Source organism: Amblyraja radiata, chromosome 2 (assembly GCF_010909765.2).
Source record: "Amblyraja radiata isolate CabotCenter1 chromosome 2, sAmbRad1.1.pri, whole genome shotgun sequence".
NCBI lineage: Eukaryota > Metazoa > Chordata > Chondrichthyes > Rajiformes > Rajidae > Amblyraja > Amblyraja radiata.
The window spans coordinates 110,462,569-110,488,538 of NC_045957.1; the positions used below are offsets into that span (position 1 = coordinate 110,462,569).

General features: G+C 43.9%; 1 protein-coding gene across 1 annotated transcript in view; it reads right to left on the minus strand.

The window, feature by feature from the left end:
• Positions 1–25,970, minus strand: part of anln (anillin actin binding protein) — a 75,091-nt gene that overhangs the window by 32,237 nt on the left and 16,884 nt on the right. The window contains exons 4-10 of the mRNA XM_033013404.1: positions 20,510–20,853; positions 19,342–19,552; positions 17,725–17,918; positions 14,192–14,293; positions 10,899–11,082; positions 7,957–8,094; positions 5,015–5,152 (exon numbers count right to left, since the gene is read on the minus strand). Of these exons, the coding sequence (XP_032869295.1) occupies positions 5,015–5,152; positions 7,957–8,094; positions 10,899–11,082; positions 14,192–14,293; positions 17,725–17,918; positions 19,342–19,552; positions 20,510–20,853 (1,311 nt within the window). The remainder of the gene's footprint in view (positions 1–5,014; positions 5,153–7,956; positions 8,095–10,898; positions 11,083–14,191; positions 14,294–17,724; positions 17,919–19,341; positions 19,553–20,509; positions 20,854–25,970) is intronic.

Here is a 25,970-nt window from a genome sequence, read left to right on the forward strand (position 1 = left end):
CTTATTTCCAATGATTGCATATATCTAATCGAGAATCTATCTATCTCTGCCTTCAAAATATCCAGTGGCTTGGCCTCCACAGCCTTCTGAGGCAAAGAATCCCACAGATTCACCACCATCATCTGACTCACCACCATATAATCTAGAAGAAATTCCTCCTTATCTCCTTCCTAAAGGAAGGCCCTTTAATTTTAAGGCTACAACCTCTCCATATCCACTTTATGCAAGCCTTTCACTATTCTCCCACACTATTGTCCCTATTGTGGAGAATAGTGCTGATGGATGAGGTGATCGCAGGCACGTAAAGGGCTGTCACAGGCGTGTCGAATCTGAAGATGGGTCCTGACCCACAGCGTCACCTATCCATGTTCTCCAGAGATGCTGCCTGACCCGCTGAATTACTCCAGCACTTTGTGAAACATCATCTGTCCTTTTCCCTCCATGGCTACTGCCAGATCCGCTGAATTCCTCCAGCAGTTTGATTTTTGCTCAAGACTATCACCTGCCCTCTCGCAAGTTTCTATTTCTCTGCAATTATTTTGCCTAGTTTACTTGTCCTCTACATACTGCACAGGAACAGGCCCACTCGGCCCACAATGTCTGTGCCAAACACGATGCCAAGACCAACTATTATCTGCCTGCTCTTAATCCACATCCCTCAATTCCCAGCACATACCTGTGCCTATAAACACATTTCCTACATGTCAATATCAGATATGCCGCTACAACCACCATACCTGGCAATGCGTTTCAGGCTCGCACTACCCTTGAATTGCAAAAACAATGGCCGAACACATTTCTTTTAAACTTTGCTCTCCGAGTTCTGCGCAATAACACCAACAATCTATCTGCATTTGGAAAGATAAGGACTGATTAGGGATAGCCAGCGCGGATTTGTGCATAGGAGATTGTGTTACACAAATGTAACTGATATTTGACGAGGTCACCAAGTGAAAGGCCTGACAAAGGCAAGGCAGAAGACGTTCTCTACAAGGCCTTTGACAATGTCTCATGTGGTTGGCTAGTCAGGAAGGTTAGATCACATGGGATCCAGGATGAGCAAGCCATTCAGATACAACAATTAGCTTTCTAGAAAAGTTGTAATTCCAATTAGAGGCCTGTGACCAGCAGCATGCTGTTGGCATTACTGGTAGTCCCATTGTTATTTGTCATCCATATTAACGATCTGTAGGACAATGTCATAAATAAGTGATGCAGTGCAAGAATAAGTGTAGAGGATTATTGAAAAATACAATATGATCTAGAAGAATTTGGCCAAAAGCCCCAAAAAAACAGCAACCAGAATTTAACTCCAACAAATGCAAAGTGTTACATTTTGGAAAATTAAATCAGGGCAGGATTTACACGTAAATGGTAGAGTCAGTATGGATAGAACTAAGGAATTGTAAGGGTAAAAAGACCCTTATGGGACTTACCTACTGGCCCCCAAACAGTAGTCAGGATGAATCGGGAGTTAAAATTGGCATGTAGTAACGGTAATGCTACGGATGTTACGGGAGATTTCAACATGCAGGTAGACTGGGAAATCAGGTTGGTATTGGACCCCAAGAAAGGGAATTTGTTGAGTGCCTCCGTGATGGATTCTTAGAGCAACTTGTACTAGAGCCGACCAGGGAGAAGGTAATTCTGGATTTAGTGTTGTGTAATGAGCTGGATTTGATAAAGGAACGAGGTTAATGAGCCATTAGGAGGCAGTGATCATAATATGATCAAGTTTAATCTACAATTGGAAAGGGAGAAGGGTAAATCGGAGGTGTCAATGTTACAGTTGAATAAAGGGGATTATGTAACCATGAGGGAGGAGCTGGCCAAAGTTGATTGGAAAGATACCCTAGCATGGATGACAGTGGAACAACAATGGCGGGTATTTCTGGGAATAATACAGAAGGTGCAGGATCAGTTCATTCCAAAGAGGAAGAAAGATTCCAAGGGGAGTAAGAGGCGACCGGGGCTGTCAGGGACATGGACGTCAGGGACAGTATAAAAATAAAAGAGAAGTACAACATAGCAAAAATGAGCGGGAAAGCAAGAGGATTGGCTAATGTTTAAAGGGGAACAGATAATAACTAAAAGGGCAATACGGGGAGAAAAGATAAGGTACGAAGGTAAGCTAGCCAAGAATATAAAGGAGGATAGTAAAAGCTTCTTTAGGTATGTGAAGTGGAAAAAAATAGTTAAGACCAAAGTTGGACCCTTGAAGACTGAAAAAGGTGAATTTATTATGGGGAACAAGGAAATGTCAGATGAGTTGAACAGGTACTTTGGATCCGTCTTCACTAAGGAGGACATAAACAATCTTCCTGATGGCTAGAGGATCTGGGGTGACAGAGGAACTGAAGGAAATCCACATTAGACAGGAAATGGTGTTGGATAGACTGATAGGACTGAAGGCTAATAAATCCCCAGGGCCTGATGGTCTGCATACCAGGGTACTTAAGGAAGTGGCTCTAGGATTTACAAAGGAGAAATCATGCTTGACTAATCTTCTGGAATTTTTTGAGGATGTAATTAGGAAAATGGACAAAGGAGAGCCAGTGGATGCAGTGTACCTGGACTTTCAGAAAGTATTTGATAAGGTCCCACAGGAGATTAGTGGGCAAAATTAGGGCACATGTAGTTGGGGGTAGAGTGCTGACATGGATAGAAAATTGGTTGGCAGACAGGAAACAAAGAGTATGGTCCCTTTCGGAATGGCAGGCGGTGACTAGTGGGGTACCACAAGGCTCGGTGCTGGGATCGCAGCTATTTACAATATGCATCAATGATTTAGATGAAGCGATTCAAAGTAACATGAGCAAATTTGCAGATGACATAAAGCTGGGTGGCAGTGTGAACTGTGATGAGGATGCTATGAGAATGCAGGGTGACTTGGACAGGGTGGGTGAGTGGGCAGATGCAGTTTAATGTGGATAAATGTGAGGTTATCTAATTTGGTAGCAAAAACAGAAAGGCAGATTATCTAAATGGTGTCAAGTTGGGAAAAGGGGAACTACAACAGGATCTGGGGATCCTTATCCAACAATGAAAGTAAGCATGCAGGTACAGCAGGCAGTGAAGAAAGTGAATGGCATGTTCGCATTCATAATGAGAGGAGTCGAGTATAGGAGCAAGGAGGACCTTCTGCAGTTGTACAGGGCCCTGGTGAGACCACACCTTGAGTATTGTGTGCAGTTTTGGTCCCCTAATTTGAGGAAGGACATTCTTGCTATTGAGGGAGAGCAGCGTAGGTTTACAAGGTTAATTCCCGGGATGGCAGGACTGTCATATGCTGAGAGAATGGAGTGGCTGGGCTTGTATATTCTGGAGTTTAAAATGATGAGAGGGGACATTGAAACATATGATTGTTAAGGGTTTGGACACGCTAGAGGCAGGAAACATGGTCCCGATGTTGGGGGAGCCTGGAACCAGGGGCCAAGGTTAAGAATAAGGGGTAAGCTATTTAGAACGGAGACAAGGAAACGCTTTTTCACACAGAGTTGTGAGTCTGTGCAATTCTCTGCCTCAGGGGGAGGTGGTGGCCGGTTCTCTGGATACTTTCAAGTGAGAGCCAGGTAGGGCTCTTAAAGATAGCGGAGTCAGGAAATATGGGGAGACGACAGGAACGGGGTACTGTTTTGCGGATGATCAGCCATGATCACAGTGATCAGCCAATTCACAGCCATGATCAGCCAATTCTCTGCCACAGAAGGTAGTTGAGGCAAGTTCATTGGCTGGATTTAAGAGGGTTAGATGTGGCCCTTGTGGCTAAAGGGATCAGGGGGTATGGAGAGAAGGCAGGTATGGGATATTGATTTGGATGATCAGCCATGATCATATTGAATGGCGGTGCAGGCTCGAAGGGCCGAATGGCCTACTCCTGCACCTATTTTCTATGTTTCTATGATCACATTGAATGGCGGTGCTTGCTCGAAGGGCCTACTCCAATTGCCTATTGTCATGGAGAGTGCTATACACCCAGGGGGACAAGTACATAGATCCACATTAGTGGCAACACAGGTAGACGGGATAGCAAAGAAAGCCTTTGGCATGCTTGCTTCGTCAATCGGGGCATCAAATACAGGAATTGGGATGTTATGATGCAACTGTACAAGCTACCATTGAGACCACACTTGAAATATTGCATGCAGTTTTGGTCATCCAGCTAAAGGATGTCATTAAGCTGGAAAGGATGCAGAAAAGATTCACAACAATCTGATCAGAAATGGAGGGCTAGAGTTATAAGGAAAGACTGGCACTTTTTCCACTGGAGTGAAGGAGGTTGAGTGGTGACCAAATTGAGGTAGTTAAAATCAAGAGGGGCAGAGATAAGGTGGATAAGGTTGTCTGACGAAGGGTCTCGACCCTGAAACTTCACCCATTCCTTCTCTCCAGAAGATGCTGCCTGTCCCGCTGAGTTACTCCAGTATTTTGTGTCTATCTTAGGTGGTCAGTCTTTTTCTCCAGGGTAGGAGAGTCAAAAACTAGAGGGCATAGAATTAAAAGTCACACAATGGCAATGTTTTCACACAAGGGGGACCAAAGGATATTGTAAAGGTAGGTAGAATTACAATGTTTAAATGACATTTGGACAGGTACATGGAGAGAAACGTTTAGAGATGCACGGGTCAAGTTCCAAGCAAATGAGACTAGCTAATCTTGGTTGGCATGAGTGATTTGGGCCATAGGGCCTATATCTGTCATATATAACTCTCATGGGTATACAACCATCAAGTTGCCGTTCTGCCTTTATAAATGTCATTCCTTCATTGTAGCTGAAGGTCTCAACAATTCACAAAGGTGGCTTATGGGTCAAGTTGTAAATGGATATTAGATGATTAGATGCCGACTTTGCCTGTAACATTCACATCGCAATAAATATACAACTTTTTGCATTTCTAAAAAAAGTGGGAAAATCAGGAACCAGAACCAGCTTTGGTAGAATTAAGTTTCCCCCAAAATAATTATACCTTCAAAAATCTCCAAACTATTGCTTGAACAGCAAATGGTTTCTTACCTGTACATCTACCATTGCCCTTTTCTGCTTTACATATACTGACATCCAGCTGCTCAGGAACAGCAGACACTCTTTTGAAGGGGCCAAATTTAGCAGGCATATTAGCAATCTTCCTCGCATTTAGCTCTTTGGAAGTAACTATAAGATTGAAAAAAAAACCCAAATGTGTTAAAATCCAAATGATGACACGAAATCTTAGTTTGGAATCTTCTACACTATTACTAAAACTCTCATCTTGACCACTTGTCTGCGTTATAATTAAATTTGCGCAAAAATGCTACACTATATTGCTAGGATTTTTTCGCCACCTTACTCAACGTTCTCCTCAGCTCCAAGCGCACCAAGTTTTGTTCCAATCGGTTAAATAATAGAACGGTTATGAAGGTTCGAATAAATGGCGAGATCAACAGATTGGTCTTCTCACCTGTCAGTCACCATGAAGGTAACGTCCATTCCACGGGCGAGGAGAATAAAGCCCCGGAGGCCGTGCGCGAGTCAGTCAGCCCGGAGTCGTGAGTGAGAGTTGAGTCCAGAACCGAGTCTACCAACTGTGCTGAGTGAGTGAACCGTGAGTCTACAAGCCGGGCTGAGTGAACTGTGAGTCTACATGCAATTAGTGACAGAACTGTGAGTCTACAAGCCGCTAGTGACTGAACTGTGAGTCTACAAGCTGTAGCTGAATCCGAAGGCCGCGCTCAGTCCAGAAGTCGGGTGTGAGTATAATCAAGAGTTTCACTGTCGTATGTCCCGGATGCGTGTGTGAGATGGAGGGTGGGTGCGCGCATGTGCATGTGTTGGAGTGGGTGTGTGTGCGCGAGATGGAGGGTGTGCGTGCGCAAGATGGAGGGTGTGCGTGTGTGTGAGATGGAGGGTGAGGGCGTGTTTGTGTGTGAGATGGAGAATGTGTGTGAGTGTGTGCGAGAGAGAGATGGAGTGTGAGTGTATGAGAGATAGAGAGTGTGCGTGAGTGAGAGGGAGCGAGAGAGAATGAGGCGCTCGAGAGGGGTGAGAGAGAGGGGGGGGGCGCGAGAGAGAGAGAGAGAGAGAGAGAGAGAGAGAGAGAGAGAGAGAGAGAGAGAGAGAGGGGGGGAGAGAGAGAGAGAGAGGAGAGAGAGAGAGAGAGAGAGAGAGGGGGGGGGAGGGGGGCACGAGAGAGAGAGAGAGGGGGCACGAGAGAGAGAGAGAGGGGGCACGAGAGAGAGAGAGAGGGGGCACGAGAGAGAGAGAGAGGGGGCGCGAGAGAGAGAGAGAGGGGCGACGAGGGAGGAGAGGAGGGGCACGAGAGAGAGAGAGGGGGCACGAGAGGGAGGGACGCAAGAGGAGAGGGGCGCAAAAGAGAAGTGGGGGGCAGCAAAAGAGAGAGGGGTGGGGGCGCAAGAGAGGGGGGGGGCGCAAGAGGAGAGCGGGGGGGGCCAAGAGATGAGGGGCGGGCGCAAGAGAGAGGGGGGGCGCCCAGAGAGAGGGGGGGCGCTAAGAGAAGAGGGGGGCGCAGAGAGAGGGGGGGCGCAAGAGAGAGGGGGGGGCGCAAGAGAGAGGGGGGGCGCAAGAGAGAGGGGGGGCGCAAGAGAGAGGGGGGGGCGCAAGAGAGAGGGGGGGCGCAAGAGAGAGGGGGGGGCGCAAGAGAGAGGGGGGGGCGCAAGAGAGAGGGGGGGCGCAAGAGAGAGGGGGGGCGCAAGAGAGAGGGGGGGCGCAAGAGAGAGGGGGGGCGCAAGAGAGAGGGGGGGCGCAAGAGAGAGGGGGGGCGCAAGAGAGAGGGGGGGCGCAAGAGAGAGGGGGGGGCGCAAGAGAGAGGGGGGGGCGCAAGAGAGAGGGGGGGGCGCAAGAGAGAGGGGGGGGCGCAAGAGAGGGGGGGGGCGCAAGAGAGGGGGGGGCGCAAGAGAGAGGGGGGGGCGCAAGAGAGAGGGGGGGCGCAAGAGAGGGGGGGGCGCAAGAGAGGGGGGGGCGCAAGAGAGGGGGGGGGCGCAAGAGAGGGGGGGGGGCGCAAGAGAGAGGGGGGGGGCGCAAGAGAGGGGGGGGCGCAAGAGAGAGGGGGGGCGCAAGAGAGAGGGGGGGCGCGCAAGAGAGGGGGGGGGCGCAAGAGAGGGGGGGGCGCAAGAGAGGGGGGGGCGCAAGAGAGGGGGGGGCGCAAGAGAGGGGGGGGCGCAAGAGAGGGGGGGGCGCAAGAGAGGGGGGGGCGCAAGAGAGGGGGGGGCGCAAGAGAGAGAGGGGGGGCGCAAGAGAGAGAGGGGGGGGCGCAAGAGAGAGGGGGGCGCAGAGAGAGAGAGGGGGGGCGCAAGAGAGGAGAGGGGGGGCGCAAGAGAGGGAGGGGGGGCGCAAGAGGGGAGGGGGGGCGCAAGAGAGGGAGGGGGGGCGCAAGAGGGAGAGGGGGGGCGCAAGAGGGAGCGGGGGGGCGCAAGAGGGAGCGGGGGGGCGCAAGAGGGAGAGGGGGGGCGCAAGAGGGAGAGGGGGGGCGCAAGAGGGAGAGGGGGGGCGCAAGAGGGAGAGGGGGGGCGCAAGAGGGAGAGGGGGGGCGCAAGAGGGAGAGGGGGGGCGCAAGAGGGAGAGGGGGGGCGCAAGAGGGAGAGGGGGGGCGCAAGATGGAGAGGCGCAAGAGAGAGGGGACGCAAAAGAGAGGGGGGTTACGAGGGAGATACCTGATACTATGCTGCATAATCTGTATGTTTATATGACCTTTGTTACCCTTCTGACTTGAAAATATATAATTCCATCATTGCTGCGGGATCTAAATTCTATAATGTCCTCTTCAACAAACTGTGCGAGTAACTTTGCCAGTAGATCCTCAACAACTCTAAGGTGGCAAGCACGAGTTATAAATGAACATTAGATGTTGGCTTTGGATGCAATCTTCACATTTCAAAAAATCTACAGAAATCTAAAAATGTAGGTGAATTATGACTTCAAAGATAATCTAAATATTGTCACAAACAGAAATAGCTTCTTACCGCTATTTCTTTCAGCATTCCCTTTTTCGCCTTCACCAGTGACATCCAGCTGCTCAGAAGCAGCATACAGCTTTTTGAAAGGGCTTAATTTGGCAGGATTACTAGTAACATTCCATACATGTTGCTCTTTGGAAGTAACTAGAAGAGTGAAAACATGTGTTAAAATCCAAATAATGACAATATCACAACCAATTTTTCTACTTTTCAAAGTTCCTATTTTTGATTAGCAAAAGTGCTCCACCACAACTCTCTGGCTTCTATTAGTAGGCCAGTTCTGAATGAATATTACCTAGTCAATCATAAGATCATAAGTGTGCAAGAAGGAACTGCAGATGCTGGTTTAAACCGAACATAGACACCAAAAGCTTGAGTAACTCGGCGGGGTAGGCAGCATTTCTGGAGCGAAGGAATGGGTGACGTTTCGGGTCGAGATCCTTCTTCAGATCATGTGATAGGAGTAGAATTAGGCCATTCAGCCCATCGTCTACTCTGCCATTCAATCATGGCTGATCTATCTCCCTCCTAACCCCATTCTACGGTCTTCTCCCCATAACCTCTGACACCTATACTAATCAAGAATCTATCTATCTCTACCTTAAATATATCCAATGCAGCTTAATGTTCTGGATCTGCCTACTAGGAGGGACTTCATCAAATTCAGTACCAAAATCCCTGTAGATAACATTCACTGCCTTATCCTCATCTATTGCCTTCATCATCACTTCCTCAAAATAATCCGTTGGTAAGACACGACCTGCCATGTACAAAGACATGCTGACAGTCCCAAATAGGAGTAAATCCTATCCCGAAGAATCATTTCCAATAGCTCCCCAACACTGACACGTGGCTCAGAGGTCCATAGTTCACTGGATTATCTACTTCTCTTGTTAAACAAAGAAACATTGGGCACTCTCCACTCCTCCGGGATCTCGCCTGTGGCTAAAGAAGATGTCAAGATTTTTTTTTAATCAAGACTTCGGTAATCTCCGCTTGCCTCTTAATAACCCAAGATAAATCCGATTAGGTCCTGCTCTTCATGAGTCCCAACACCACCACTTTCTTGATTTAAAACTTCCCTCGCATATTAGTATTCTCCCCACTGTCCTCCATGTCCTTCTCCTTGCTGAATAAAAAATTCCAAACACTCATTGAGCACCTGACCTTCACCTACCAACTCCAAGCACAAATTCCGTCCTTTATCGAGTGGTGCTACCTTCTCCATAGTTACCCTCTTTTTTCCCGCCCAATGAACGTATAAAAGCCTTGCCATTTTCATTAATACGACTCGCCAAAGCCATTTCATGAGCCCCTTTGACCCTTCTTATTGCCTGCTTGAGTTATCTTCTATTTGCTTTATATTCCTCAAAAGCCTGGCCGATTTCATCTTTTTTTAAACCTTACATACACTCACTTTTACTTTTTGGGCAAATTTACAACCTCTTTGGTCGTCCAAGCTTCCTTTGCCTTGCCATCCTTATCCCTCCTCCTTACTGAAACATGCCAGTCTTGAACTTTGATCAAATTTTTTATCCTTAGTTCCTTCTGGTAATGTTATCTGTCTTACTCCAATTTAGTACCAGGTTCAGATCTATCCCTATTCAAAACAATCTTAAAATATATGATCTTGTCAATGGTTTCTTCTAAAACAAAAAAAATGTCAACAGAAAATCTATTTTGTTTTCATCTTCACAAAATAAGGAGTGTTCACGATTATGCATCCTAATCACACCAAAGTATGTAGACAACCATTTAACAGTAAATGCACAAATCTCGCCTAAAACAGCCAGGTCGTTAAGTGATCCTTATGAGCTTGAGACAGCCAGTCCCCAGTATCAGAAAGACTGAAAAAACAGTATGTTTTGAAACAAGCTTCATAATGACTAGAAGCAAAAGATGGATTTCCCGATAAAACCCTCCCTGGAGATTTAGACAATAATAAAGAAAGCAAACAGGAGATTCAGCTGAAAATCTAAAGAAATAGAATACAAATCTCATGGGAAGATTCTAGGTTTGTCCAAGAGAAAACAGTGTATTTAATATAGAAACATAGAAAATAGGTGCAGGAGTAGGCCATTTGGCCCTATTCAATATGATCATGACTGATCATCCAACTCAGTATCCTGTACCTGCCTTCTCTCCATACCCCCTGATCTCTTTTGCCACATCTAACTCCCTAACTAATCTAAAACAGCTAACTAATATAATTTGGGTCACCGGGTTTTGGGAAAAATAAAGATATTGAAGATGGCGCAAAAAAAACTCAAGGCCAGGAATCCAAGTTATAAATGCTGATTAAGCTGTAAATGTTTACACCAAAAAGACATAGCTCGTTTTCGATTTTTTAAGTTTAAGCTGCTGAAGCGTAAAGACAAGATAAACATCCTTACATTTTAATAAAAACGTAAATTCAGCAAGTACAAGTGTCACAAATAGAACAATACAAAAGACACAAGAAACTGCAGATGATGGTTTATGCAAAAAAAAATCAATGTGCTGGAGTAACTGGTCAGGCAGCATCTCTGGAGGACACGGATAGGTGACATTTTGGTCAGGCTCCTTCTTCACTGATACAAAAGGAAACTTTTCATTGAGCTACCTACAGAGCTTGATCAATACGCTACCAAAAGAACATAAACTGCCAAAAGAGCCAGTGTAAACATGTAGAAACAAAGATCTGCAAATGCTGGTTCGCAAACATAAAGTGTTGAAGAAACTCAGCAGGAAAGGCAGCATTTCAGGAGAACATGGACAGGTATTGTTTCGAGTTGGGACCTGAAAATTCGCTAATCCATGTCCTCCAGAGATGCTACCTGACCTACTGATTTCTCCAGCACTCTGAACCAGTGGAAACAGTTGAGATTTGACAAAACTGGATAAAAAAAGGATAAACAAAAAAAGGAACTATGCAGGTAAATGTGATTTATTTGAATTAAAGTTTGTACCTGTGGATTCAGTGCTGGATATTTTCACAGGTGAAGGCTCGTGCACCCCTGCTAATGCAGACTTCACTGGTGACATTGTGTTTGGTTTTGATGATTGCGGTGAATGCTGCAGAGTATTCATCTGGGTTTGATGAACTTCTGCACTCCGCTGCTCAGTGAATCTATGGAGAGGTTCACTAGAATCCTATTTTTAAATTAAAAAGGTGTGATTAACTCCGTTGTACATTCTCATTTACAAATGGAACATGAGAAATGCCAATTATAATTTTACATCAACTGACATATACATAATTCCTCACAACCATGGTCAATACTGTAAAAAATTACAATGTCCCAATGTCCCACACGATTGCAATATAACATGTGCATCATAATCATAATATTGCAGGTGGCACTAATATAGTTGAGGCATCTTGATCAGCATGAGCAAGTTGAGCTAAAGGGTCTGTTTTAATGCTGTAGGTTGATAATATAGCACATCTCAAGTATTTGATGAGGAGAATATCAGGGCAGTAGTCCGAGATGACATTACTGAAGGGCGTAGAGCTGAGAAATACAAAGTGTATGATCACCTCGTATATATAGGCCCCCAAATAGGCAACATGAATTAGAAGAACTAATATGGCAGGAGATTGCAGGCAGCCACAAGATTTATAGGGTTGTCATAGTGGGGGATTTTAACATCCCCAACAGTGCACCATGCAATGCACCATAGAAAGCATACTATTGGGCTGCATAAGAAAGAAATGCAGATGCTGGTTTAAATCGAAGGTAGACAAAATGCTGGAGTAACTCAGTGGGCGAGGCAGCATCTCTGGAGAGAAGGAATGGGCGACGTTTCGGGTCGTGACCCAAACTGAAGGGGCTCGACCCGAAACTTCACCCATTCCTTCTCTCCAGAGATGCTGCCTCACCCACTGAGTTACTTCAGCATTGTGTCTACCTATTGGGTTGCATTAGTTTTGTTTTGAAACAGCTCTACCCAAGAAATTGTACATGAAGCCCAGTCCATCAGAGACTAGACCCCATTGGCTTCATCAACACCTCACGCTGCCTCAGAAAAGCAGCCGATATAATCAAAGACTTGCTCCATCCTGGTCATTCCTTCATTCCCTGCTCCCACACTGCAGAAGGTTGATAGCATGCACCACCAGTCTCAGGAACAGCTTCTTCCCCGCTGGTATCAGGCATTTGAATGGTCCTTCCAGGTATGGTACTGTCTGATTCACTCCTACTTCATTGTGAACATTGGACTTTGTCTATGGTTCTTGGTTTCTTGGTCCTTCAAAATATTCCAAATGGAATTTAAACTGGAGGTGGTGAAGGGAGGGCTTAAGCCAGAAAGGGTTATTGGGAAGAAAGAGCTACTTTAAATTTAGTTGCATCTGGTTGGGTAACTATAGTTGAGTGGAAATTATTCCATGCTTTAATTGTGCGGGGGAAGAACGAATTGCTGTATACATCTGTCTTTGTAGCTGGGATCACAAATTGGATAGAATGCCCTCGTCTGCTCCTAATTGGTTTGGGTTTGGTGTAGGTCTTGTAGTCTATGTCGATCTGACCATTTAACATTTTGTAAAAACAGGTCAAACGGTGAGCTTCACGTCTGTCTTGGAGAGGGTTCCACCCCAGAGAATTCAGAAGTTTGGTGACACTCGCTTCTCTCTCATAGGCGTTAGTAATTATCTTCTGCTCTACGGCAGTCCCAGTTTAGATTTACGCTTATTATTTTCACATGAATTGAGGTACAGTGATAAGATGGGTTTTGCATGCTATCCAAACAGATCAGGTCTATCAAACGCAATATCATCAAATTGCTATGTTCTGCTCTCTTCCAGTTGCTCTATCTATTGTACTTGATTTGATTGCATGAGACTACAACAGTACCAAGGATTTTCGGGTGAATGGAATTGAAGCAATGTTCGAGTGAAAGGAAATGTCGGTGGGTTTAAGGAACCCTAGCTGTTGATGTAAACTGAGGCTCTCGCCAGGAAAAATGAGACATTGGTCAGGTATAGGCAGATCGGATCAACTGCATTCCTGGAGGAGCATGCTTCAGGAGAAAATCAGAAGGGCAAAAAAAGCTCTAACAGATAAGATTAATGAGAATGGAAAGAGATTTTAAGTATGTTTAGGGAAAGTGAGCAACTAGAGAGGGAATGGAGCTCCTCAGACACCAAAGTGATCGTCTACATTGGGAGTACACAAAAATGCTGGAGAAACTCAGTGGGTGCAGCAGCATCTATGAGCGAAGGAAATAGGCAACGTTTCGGGCCGAAACCCTTCTTCAGACTGATGGGGGGGTGGTGGGGGGCGGGGAGAATAAAGGAAAAAGGAGGAGGAGGAGCCCGAAGGCTGAGGGATGGGAGGAGACAGCTCGAGGGCTGAGGAAGAGACAGCAAGGACTAACAAAATCGGGAGAATTCAATGTTCATCTACATTGGGAGTTGCATGAGATGGGCAAGGCCCTCAATGAATCTCTCTCCTCTGTTCTTACCACAAAGATATGATACTTGGGACAATAATTGGAGATATCTTGAGCACACTATTAGTTGAGGTGGCACTGGACATCCCAAGCCATATCTGGTCAAAGATAGACACAAAATGCTGGAGTAACTCAGCTGGTCAGACAGAATCTCTAGAGAAAACGGATAAGCGACGTTCCAGATTGGGACCCTTGCTTCAGTAGGATGATTTTTCTTTGGGGGGGGGGGGGGGGCACTGGAAGTGAGGCAGCACGGAAATTGGAGGAACAGCACCTCATATTTGGCTTGGTACCTTTACAACCAACACAATGGTAGTATATGAACATCGAAATCTTCAATTTTTGGTAACTTCTACAAATACCTCCACCCTCCACCAAGTCCATTAATCGGTTCCACAGTTAGCAACCATGGCTCATACCCGCCTCGGTCCAAAAAACAGACTCTCGGGGAACCTCCTTGCAAGGCCAGCCCCGATTTGTCCTTTGTTTTCACTTCGAGTCTCCCCCCCACCTCCCACTACAATCAGTCTGAAGAACGTTTCCAACTTGAAACATCATCTATCCATTTTCTCCAGAGATGCTGCCTGACCCACTGACTGACTTCAGAATTTTGTGTTTATCTTTCGTATAAACCAGTATCTGTAAATCATCAATTAAGATTTAATCCTGTTCAATATGAGGAATTCAAATTCGTGCCTCGTTCAAATTAAAATTGGGGCTATAAAATTAATATTTATTTCCTGGCAGTCAAGCATCAATAGCATCCCTCATTACTGTTCAGGTTCTAAGAGAAGCGCCACAAACACACCTCAGGCAGAGTGGAAGTACAATTTTCTCTTTTCTTAGCAAAATTCCACAAGTTGCCTCTCGGAATCCGATTGCGAATAATTGTCAGTTCTTTTTCCCGTTCCTGAAACAACAGCAAAATCATAGTGAGGGACTATTTCAGCTTGAAAGAAAAAATACATTCAATATACTGTAGATTGAATCCAAAATAAGTTTGGTACACTAAGCACAATGTTAATTAGGCAGCCAGAATTTGTGAAATATAACTCAAACAAGTTAACAGAATTGTTATTTGAGAAAGGCAGATCTCAAAATATCATAATAATCTTCCACCTTAAAATACCCATTTATATTTTCAAGTCCACAACCTGAATTGAAAGTTAAGAAAAGCAGCATCGTTCTTCCAAATAAAATGTTGGCTGATGTGGGCAAGTTGGGCCGAAGGGCCTGTTCCCACACTGTATCACTCATTGTGAGTACTACATTGTTAAGCAGATCCCAAATAGACACAAAACCACTAAAATAGCTCGTTTCAAATATCGTTTGAATAATATCAGCAAAAATGAAAAATATTCAATGAAGGTTTGAAATTTAGACATACAGCACAGCCCTTCCACCCACCGAATCCGTGCCGACCAGCGATCCCCTTTACACACTAGGGACAATTTACAATTTTACCAAGCCAATTAACCTACATACTTGTACATCTTTGGAGTGTGGGAAGAAACCAGAGCTCCCGGACAAAACCCACGCAGGTCACGAGGAGAACATTCAAACTCCATACATATAGCACCCATAGTCAGGATCGAACCTGGGTCTCCGGCACGCTGGTAATAAATAACACTTGGATGGAATAATGATACTGCTTTAGTTTGCACATTATGATAAAAAATAAAAGTTCAAAACTTAGGTCTGAGCAATAAGCAGCGAATAGTTGCCAACTCCATGTTTAACACAAAATAGATGAACTGCCCAGAATGGACAGTTTCATAAATTTATAATACCTGCAGCTTAGACATAAGGAAGCTATGAAGCTTATTGCAAACAGGAAATGGTCACCATAAACAACGGCAAAGAGTAGCCGGAAGCCAGAGGATTGGGAAAATTTCATAGGACAACAGAAGGAAACAAAACGGGCAATACGGGCTGAAAAGATGAAGTACGAAGGGATGCTGGCCAGGAATATAAAGGACAGTAAAAGCTTCTTTAGATATGTTAAGGGAAAAAGAGTAGCAAAGTCAAATGTGAGTCCCTTGTAGGCAGGCACGGGTGAAATTATTATGGGCAACAAAGGAAATGGCAGAAGAGTTGAATAGGTACTTTGGATCTGTCTTCATAAGGAAGACACAAGCAATCTCCCAGATGTACTGGAGGACAGAGGATCTAAGGGGGTAGAGGAACTGAAAGACATTTTCATTAGGTGAGAAATAGCATCAGGTAGACTAATGGGACTGAAGGATGGACCTGATGGTCTGCATCCCAGGGTCCTCAGGGAGGTGGCTCTAGAAATAGTGGACGCATTGGTGATCATGTTCCAATGTTCAATAGATTCAGGATCAGTTCCTGTGGATTGGAGGATAGCTAATGTTATCCCACTTTTCAAGAAAGGAGCGAGAGAGAAAACGGGGAATTACAGACCAGTTAGCTTGACTTTGGTGGTGGGAAAGATGCTGGAGTCAATTATTAAAGAGGTAATAATGGGGCATTTGGATAGCAGTAAAAGGATTAGTTCATGTCAACATGGATTTATGAAAGGGAAATCATGCTTGATTAATCTTCTGAAAATTTTTGAGGATGTGACAAATAAAATGGATGAAAGGGTGCCAGTGGATTAGTGTATCTAGACTTTCAGAAAGCCTTTGATAAGGTCCCACACGGGAGATTGGTGACTAAAATTAGAGCATATGGTATTGGCGGTTGGGTGTTGACATGGATAGAAAATTGGTTGGCAAACCGGAAGCAAAGAGTAGGAGTGAACGGGTCCTTTTAAGAATGGCAGGCAGTGCGAGTGGAGTGCCGCAAGGCTCGGTGTTGGGGCCGCAACTGTTTACCATATATATTAATGATTTGGAAGAGGGAATTAGGAGCAACACTAGCAAGTTTGCGGATGACACAAAGCTGGGTGGCAGTGTGAACTGTGAAGAGGATGTTAGGAGGTTGCAGGGTGACCTGGACAGGTTGAGTGAGTGGGCAGATGCGTGACAGATGCAGTATAATATAGATAAATGTGAGGTTATCCACTTTGGCGGCAAAAACAAGGGGACAGATCATTATCTCAATGGGGTTAGGTTAGGTAAGGGGGAGGTGCAGCGAGACCTCGGCGTCCTTGTACACCGGTCACTGAAAGTTGGCGTGCAGGTTCAGCAAGCAGTGAAGAAAGCTAATGGAATGTTGACCTTCATAACAAGAGGATTTCAGTATAGGAGTAAAGAGGTTCTTCTGCAGTTGTATAGGGCTCTGGTGAGACCACATCTGGAGTATTGTGTACAGTTTTGGTCTCCTAATTTGAGGAAGGACATCCTTGTGATTGAGGCAGTGCAGCATAGGTTCGCGAGATTGATCCCTGGGGTGGCGGGACTGTCATATGAGGAAAGATTGAAAACGCTAGGCTTGTATTCATTGGAGTTTAGAAGGACGAGGGGGGGGGGGGGGATCTTATAGAAACATATAAAATTATAAAAGGACTGGACAAGATAGATGCAGGAAAAATGTTCCCAATGTTGGGCGAGTCTAGAACCAGGGGCCACAGTCTCAGAATAAAGGGGAGGTCATTTAAGACTGAGGTGAGAAAAAACTTTTGTCACCCAGAGAGTTGTGAATTTATAGAATTCCCTGGCCAAGTCACTGGATGGATTTAAGAGAGTTAGCTAGAGCTCTAGGGGCTAGTGGAGTCAAGGGATATGGGAAGAAGGCAGGCACGGGTTATTGATAAGGGACGATCAGCCATGATCACAATGAATGGCGGTGCTGGCTCGAAGGGACGAATGGCCTCCTGCTGCACCTATTTTATATGTTTCTATGTAAACTCTGCAACATGGAATAATTGAACTTTCCAAAGCAAAGCAAGGTCAGGACAAAACAATTTACTATGGGACTGTTCACATACCAATTTCTTGTGTTTAATTTCCACTACCCATTTAAACACAACCAATTGGAGCAGAAAAATAAAGTTGTCCTGGCAGGTAGCATATTAATCTGGTTACATCAACACCCTGTTTTCATTCAGATTAATACAAAATATCCCATGACACTATTTCCAAGAAGAGCATGGAAATATTCTGGCCAATATTTATTTTCCAATCAATCTCAAACCAAATTAACTACTGAATTTACATAGCACCTTAATTAAAGAGGATCAGTGAGGAATGACCATACAGTTAATAAAGTATTTGTTACATTGCATGAGATTATGCAATGTAACAAATGGGGCTTCAAATATGCCACTTTTTTTCTCCACTACCATCCTCCACCCATTCCAAGGTCAAACATAGGCTGAGACATTGTGCTCTCTTTCTAGGTCTTAAATGAATCCTGGAATAAAGTTAAAATCCACACCTGTTTAAATTGCCGAGTTAGATGTGCTGTAGCAGAAGGCTCCTGCTGTTTAAGTAGCCGCTCCTGTATTGCTTTTGTGCTGGGTGTAACATTGAGGGTTCTTTGCCCAGGAGTAGATGGAGCAGGACTTGACACACTGTGTTGTTGGCAACGCTCACCAAAACATTCCAGGAAAGATTTGACTCCTGGACCACCTATAATATATTAGGAATTTTAAAGTGGAACGTTTTAGTTATAAACCAACAGCAGGTGAAAAGTACATTAATGCATGCAATATTCCAAATAGCTTCAAACTTTTGTAACTAATTTTGAACAGAAAAACAATCACCAACAAATGCAGGAAACTATAATGGTAAAAAATCTAGATGCACAGAATACATATGCTCGTAAACAGTTGATCACACTTTGTATGCATGATATTGAACCTTCAGTTAACTGTCCATTCAGAGCATTCTAGCTTTCTTGCTGCCTTCCCCAACAGTTCCAAGAGAACAAAAAGATAGGAGCAAGAGTAGGCCACTCAGACCCACAAGCCTGCTCTGCCATTCAATATGATCAAGGTTGATCTGCCCCCATCTGTAGCAGTTTCCCATGCCCCTCAATTTCAAAACTATTTAGCTACCTCTTTAAATACTCAGAATAAAATCTACAACTCAATGGGGGATGCATTAATCTCTGCATGAAATTCCTCCACACCCTAATTTTAGATGCTCATCCCAAATCTTGTAGCAATGTCTCCCATTTAAGATTCTCGCACTTGTAGAAATATCTTGACAGCGATCCTGCCAATACACTTTAATGAGATCACCCCTCATTCTCCTAAACTCCAAAATATAAATTTAATTTATTTAGGTCCTCATGATAGGACAACCCTCTCATCCCAGAAATAAGTAATTAATCTGATTTAGGCTTGGTTCTTCTTGGTTTCTTGGTCCTCCAAAATATTCCAAATGGAATTTAAACTGGAGGTGGAGGCTGCCACCAATGCCAGTATACAGTAGCTCAGAGTACTTTCTGCCAGAGACCTAGGTTCAATCCAAACCTGTATGGTGTCTGCACAATATCCCTGTAACCACGTGGGTTTTCTACAGGTGATCCACACACATTCCAAAGATGTGCGAATTGGTTAGCTGCGTGGTGATTGTAAATTGTCTCTAGCCGAGTATATAGCCGAGTAGCAGAAACTGGGGAAGTCAATGAAAATGTGGAGGGGGAAAATGGGATTAATGTAACTGGGTGGTTGATAACTTAGTAGGCTGATGAGCGCCAGATTGTGTGCTGCATCGCTCTACCACTCTACTCCAGATACGGCCTCACCAATACCATTGTGAAGATGTAGTAATATTTCCCATTTCAACATTTGACAGAGGCAAGGCACTATCCTGCACTCTGCAGGTTACATGTGATCTCCAATCCATAGCAGTACAACTTCCAACACAGTCAGGCAATTTCAACTCGAGCATCTGATATGGGAAAAGATTGTAGCGTGAAGGAAATAATTAAACTCTAAAGCCAGTTATCAAATCTGCAAATGTTAATACAAAAGTTAAAATAGTGTTCATTGTCCTGACAATTGGTCCTGTAAGTCACATTCTAAGGTTTTGGGAAACAACTTACCTGGAGTGGGCAGACTGCCCCCTGGCAGAACATGAACAGCGCAGTCTTTTTTTGGTTGATCTCTAAACAGGATTTGACGCTGGGAAACTGTCACTTTTGCTGCTAATGGTTGGCCCTGGGCTCCTTTGGTCGATGGCGACTTAATCGCTTCAACTTTCTCCGAGGTGGGTGGGATCACCTTCGTTAAATGGACATCAGGCCGAACAGTTTTCTGATAAAATAAATTAACCAGAATAATTAGGGCAGCAGATTGACGAATATGTGAAAATCTTACATTAAGAGCTGGAGATTTTACTCAAATTTGTATCCATTTAAAATGTCAGGAAATGTTGGGCATTGATTGTACTTAAAAACTATACCAACATCTCCAGCGATTAAATATTTTCACCACACTTAAGACTATATTAATGATGATTTACCAGTCACCATATAACCTGGAAGAAGTTCCAGATTTAACGTCACTGGACTTTGCTCAGAAAGCTACAAGAAAGCTACAAGTGCTCCGTTTCCTTGTGGACACAAACCACCACCCCCCCCAGTCAATTGTTTCCTGTCAAAAAGTACATGAGGACATTCAGTGAAGATAAATAACCGCATGTTTGGTGGCAAACTCAATCTTACATCCATTGAAAAAAATGTAATTGTCTACTTTTTGAGCCATCTTTAAAAATATATTTGGAGCAATAACATTGAATGTAGTTGGCACAAATAGAATGCAAGGGAGGGGGAAAAAAAGCATATTTCGCTTTGCAGCAAATTTAAGTAAAGTCAACTTTATTTGTCACATACACATACAAGATGTGCAGTGAAATGAATGTGGCAATGCCTGCGGATTGTGCAAAAACAACAGAACAGAACAGGATCAGTATTTACATTTTAGAATTGTTTTTAAAAGAAAATGGGGTGGGGGGGGAGAAGTATTCAAGTAATATACCTGTCCAAGTTCAGGCAAAGCCATTTTATTTTTAAACTTTTAAACGTAAAATAAATGCATTTCCTGTAAGGATAAGTCATCACCCTTTAAATCTTTGGGTTCACAGGGCAGTAGTTAAAGGCACACATCCCAGGATCACCAAGTTGAAAAATTCTTAGAAATATGCACAGCTTTAAAAATAATTGTACCTCCCTATAAGGATTCTTGAGTTCATTTATAAATATCTTCACCTACCTGTATGGCTGTAGAGTTTATTTTATTAACTGTATTTTCTGGAGGTCGTTGTGTGGAGATTACAGCTTGCTGGTTAGTACAACTGCTGTCAATAGTAGGTGGAGCTTTGTTTGTTGCAGAGGAAACTGGTAAACAAGCAGTACCAGGCTGTCCTGATGACTTGTTATGCTTAATGATCGGATGGCTCATGTCGTCGTCCCAGGAGTTAATCGTTGCAGCAAGATTTGCAAACCGCCCTCTCCTTCCAACTGGAGTTTTGCACTCAACAGTACTTACTGTTTGCTGAGGTGAAGGTGAAACAGTCCATGATTTCACAGGCGACACAGGGGAATCAATTTCATTCCCTAATGTGAAGAAAATCATGAAAAAAGAAACGCGTCAAGGTTTAAATTCTTTATTTTAGCACATGCAATTACTGAATATTTGCTCCTCAGCTGATAAATTTCATCTAAACAGTAGGATTTGTTAAAGGAGTTGATAAATGAAAAGTTGGCTTCCTTGAATTATCACCAGTTTACATTGCATCTGTTATACTTGAAAAAATACTCAAAAATATTGGTAGTATATTTATACAACTCTCTCAAACAATATAAAAAGACTGAAGAGTATTTCTAACATAAACCATTCCCATCAAATTAATAGATCAGGAAACAACAATTTAAAATCATTTCCTCAGGTCCGTTGAGAGCTCTTATTTTGGCCTTCAAATGAGGGAGAGGCTCCATTTTGAACTAAAAATTCTCTCCTTGCAATTACTGTTACCTTTAACCATTGCATTGCATCCAGCAAGCCAAAATGTCATTAAACCAAATTAAACTGTGCGTCTTAGACTATGAATAGACAATAGGTGCAGGATTTGGCCATTCGGCCCTTCGAGCCAGCACCGCCATTCAATGTGATTATGGCTGATCATCCACAATCAGTACCCCATTCCTGCCTTCTCCCCATATCCCCTGACTCAAGTTCCCTCTTGAAAGTATCCAGAGAACTGGCCTCCACAGCCCTCTGAGGCAGAGAATCCCACAGATTCACAACTCTGTGTGAAAAAGTGTCTTCTCGTCTCCTTTCTAAATGGCTTACCCCTTATTCTTACACAGTGCCCCCTGGTTCTGGACGCCCCCAACATCGGGAACACATTTCCTGCCTAGAGTGTCCAAACCCTTAATAATCTTATATGTTTCAATAAGCTTCCCTCTCATCCTACTAAATTCCAGAGTGTACAAGCCCAGCCGCTACATTCTCTCGGCATATGACAGTCCCACCATCCCAGGAATTAACCTTGTGAACCTACGCTGCACACCCTCAATAGCAAGAATGTCCTTCCTCAAATTTGGAGACCAAAACCGCACACAGTACTCCAGGTGTGGTCTCACTAGGGCCCTGTACAACTGCAGAAGGACCTCTGTGCTCCTATACTCAGCTCCTCTTGTTATGAAGGTTAACATGCCATTCACTTTCTTCAGTGCCTGCTGTTCCTGCATGCTTAAAACCAAATATACCAATCTACATTATCACATTAATGATAAACCAACTGGGATTATAGAAGCTCAGATTTTTCATATGCCTATGGATTTGTCCTTTTTGCTGTCCATACAAATCTCACTCCGAATTTGAATTCTGCAAATTAGAACCATTGGAGCACTCCCTAGATTGGTTTGCTGCAACCACTTTCCAAATAACCATTCATTATTTAAATGAAAACAAAACCTTCAAATGGCATTGACTAGAATAACACAAATAAAGTCAATTTATTGCATCCACCGCATAACTTGACATGAAGCAAAGAGGACGTCCACAGTTAGACAGGTTTACTGCAGTTGGCTTAGTTATAATGATCAAAAGCTTCCTAAACTCATCTCTATTGTCACAAATGACAGCAGGTGCAGGGCCACACCACGACCTGCAAGTTCTCTTCAACTACACCCTATTCTATTTTAGAAACACTTTGTCCCTAAACGTTTAAGATAACTAAAATCTGTAATTTTGTGACCAATAGCTCTATGGGATTATTTAATTAGATAGCCAGAAGTTCAATCAGACACATGCAGATCAAGGGAAAATCCTCACTGTTATCACTGCATGCCTTTGCTTTACTCCCCACCCAAGCAATTATTGTTCCTTTTATTATCATGCTGTGTCCTTTAGAATTATCCCTTAAAGTGTCCTTGCCGAGTCTCTGTTTTACTATGCGAGTTTTTTTTTGCACCTTCAAAGATGAGCTGCCCGAATTTGGTCTCTGTAAAGATTTAAATCAATTCTCCCACTGGGGAATGATGAGAGAAATTATGATCGATGATAGAAATGGTATCAGGTTACAGAGCCACCAGGTGGCCAATACGGTCTGTTTCAATTTGTTAAGGAAACGCCTTCGTAATACTAATGTAATACTAATACTCATCTTTGTAATACTAATCTATATCTACTTCTTTGTCCATTCCCCAGTGTTACCTCCATTTTAGCAAAAGCTTAAGGATCTCTGGCATTCACCAGTGATGCCACTAAGCTGAATGAATAGTTACATTGAAATTTCATAAACAGGAAACAACCAGGGACAGACTTCCGACCAACACCAGCTATAAACCTATTGACTCTGGACAACACCTGCTCCAACCCAACATCCTGCTTCATTCTTGCAAAGATGCCACACGCCTACTCTCAATTTCTTCGTCCCCACCACTTCTGTTCCAAATACAAGACACTTTGGGAGCTTACATACCTCTACCACCCATGTCTTTACCTCCTGACATTCCTTATTTCCATCCCAACTAATTCCACATCACAAATCACCACCTATGCTATATCACCGAAGATAGACACAAAAAGCTGGAGTAACTCGGCGGGTCAGGCAGCATCTCTGGAGAAAAGGAATAGGTGAAATTTCAAGTCGAGAACAGAAATGTCACCTATTCCTTTTCTCCAGAGATGCAGCCTGACCCGCTGAGTTACTCCAGCTTTTTGTGTCTATCTTCTGTTTATACCAGCACCTGCAGTTCCTTCCTACACATCTATATTACCAGTCACTTCTGCACTATCTTCCTTGATTTAACAATGCTATCCCCATTTCTTTATCTGCTCTTTTGGAACATTGAATAATCTGGAATAATGATTCATCAATCTTAATCCCCCAACAATTATGGAATACCTATTATCTATAAAATCAAACTCATCTATCACTACGTGTGTCAAATCCTGCATGCATTCAGATAAAGAGATTTATAGAAACATAGAAAATAGGTGCAGGAGTAGGCCATTCGGCTCTTCGAGCCAGCACCGCCATTCAATATGATCATGGCTGTTCATCCAACTCAGTATCCTGTATCTGCCTTCTCTCCATACCCCCTGATCCCTTTATGCTTGGGCATTTTATCATTTCTATTTCTGGTTTCAATTTCTGCCGTTCACTTTTGTTTATGTTCTGCCACCTCTGTCACATTTGATTTTCAATCACTCCTTCACTAGCCTGTGCCACTGCTTTCTTGTTTCTTTGATTTATTAAGCTTCCCGTCCCCTGAATCCTGCTCAACCACCCACCCCATCCAATTATTTTAAAGGGCTGTCAACAAACTCAATTCTGCAATTCACTGGGGCATGGTTTCTAGCTTAATGTGCACAAAGCCTGGGATAAATAAAGTTCTATTGTATCGTATGGTAATCATTTTCCTGGTTCTACTATCAAAAAGATCACCTGGCCTTTAAACAACTTCCACATGTGTCTATCCACGTTGGATGCGGACTAGACCAATGTACCCTCCCGAGATACTGCCTAATAATGTTGGAAACTGCTTTACTCCAATTTAATACCATATACTGGCAAGATCCAGCCTTCTCCTTATTCAAAACAATCTCAAGTTATGGAGTTGCGACTACTATCCCCAAAAATGCTCTTGCACTGTAACGCCAGTCAACTGGCCAGGATCATTTCCCAAAATATGGTCCAGTATATTCCTTTATTGAGTTTGACCACCCACATACTGTTTCAGAAAATTCTTGAATACACCTAACAAATTCTGCCTGTCTAAGCCTTTGGCACTGAGCATGTTTCAATCAATAATTGGGAAGTTAAAGTCACCAAGACAGCCCTGTTGCTTTGTCATCTTTTGGCAAGCTGTCTACATATCTGTTCCTCTATCTCCCACTTGCCATTGTAAAGCCTATTGTACAATTCCATTAGAGTGCTTGCACCCTTCTTATTTTTAAGTTCCACCCAGTGTCTCCACAGATGGACCCCACAGAGTGTTCTCTCAGTGCCAGAGACAGCCTCCCTGATTAGTAGCACAACTCCTCTACCTCTTTTGCCTGCTCCTCGATCACATCTGAAATATCGAAACCCAGAAACATTGAGCCTCCAGTCATGTTCCTCTTGTAATTAGTTCCGCAAATGACCACAACTTCATAATGCCAAGCACCGATCCAGTTCATCTGCTTTGTCCACAAAATTCCTTGCATTGAAATAAACACACTTCAACCCATCAGCTTAACCATATACCTTCACCTCTCCTTGCATTTACTGATCCCAATCTCTACCTTCCCATCACTCCTTCCTTCTGATCTATTACTCTGGTTCCCACCCTCCTGCACCTCTAAGTTTAAGCCCACCCAAGTAGCTGTTGCAAACCTCCTTGCAAGGATATTGAGTGTTTAAGAAGGTACTGCAGATGCTGGAAAATCGAATGTAGACATAAATGCTGGAGAAACTCAGCGGGTGAGCCAGCATCTATGGGGAGATGGGGAGTGAGAGCAGAGTCACGGGGTATAGAAGAGACCCTGGTGAGAGCCTCATCTATAGTAGAAGAGGGGAACCCCCGTTCCCTGAAGAATTAGGACATTTCCGATGCCCTGGTGTGGAACACCTCAACCTGTGCAGGAGCAGCATAGACAGAGGAATTGGTAGGGGATGGAGTCCTTACAGGAAGCAGGATGGGAAGAAGTGTAGTCCAGATAGCCATGGGAGTCAGTGGGTTTATAGTGGATGTCGGTCAGTAGTCTATCACCTGCGATGGGGATAGTGAGGTCAAGAGATGGTAGGGAAATGTCGGAAATGGTCCAGGTGTATTTGTGTGCTGGATGGAAGTTAGTGGTGAAATGGATGAAGTCAGTGAGTTGTGTATGGGTGCACGAGGTAGCACCAATACAGTTGTCGATGTAGCGGAGGTAGACTTCGAAGATAGGGCCACGGTACGTCTCGAACAAGGATTGTTCGATGTACCCAAAAAAGAGGCAGGCATAGTGAGGGCCCATGCGCGTGCCCATAACTACGCCTTGTATTTGGAGGAAATGGGAGGAGTCAAATGAAACGTTATTAAGGGTAAGAATCAGCTCCGCTAGGCGGAGGAGGGTATCAGTAGACGGGGATTGGTTGGTTCTACGGTCAAGAAATAAATGGAGGGCTTTGAGACCCTCCTGGTGGGGGATGGATGTCTAGAGTGACTGGACATCCATGGTGAAGATGAGGGAATGGGGG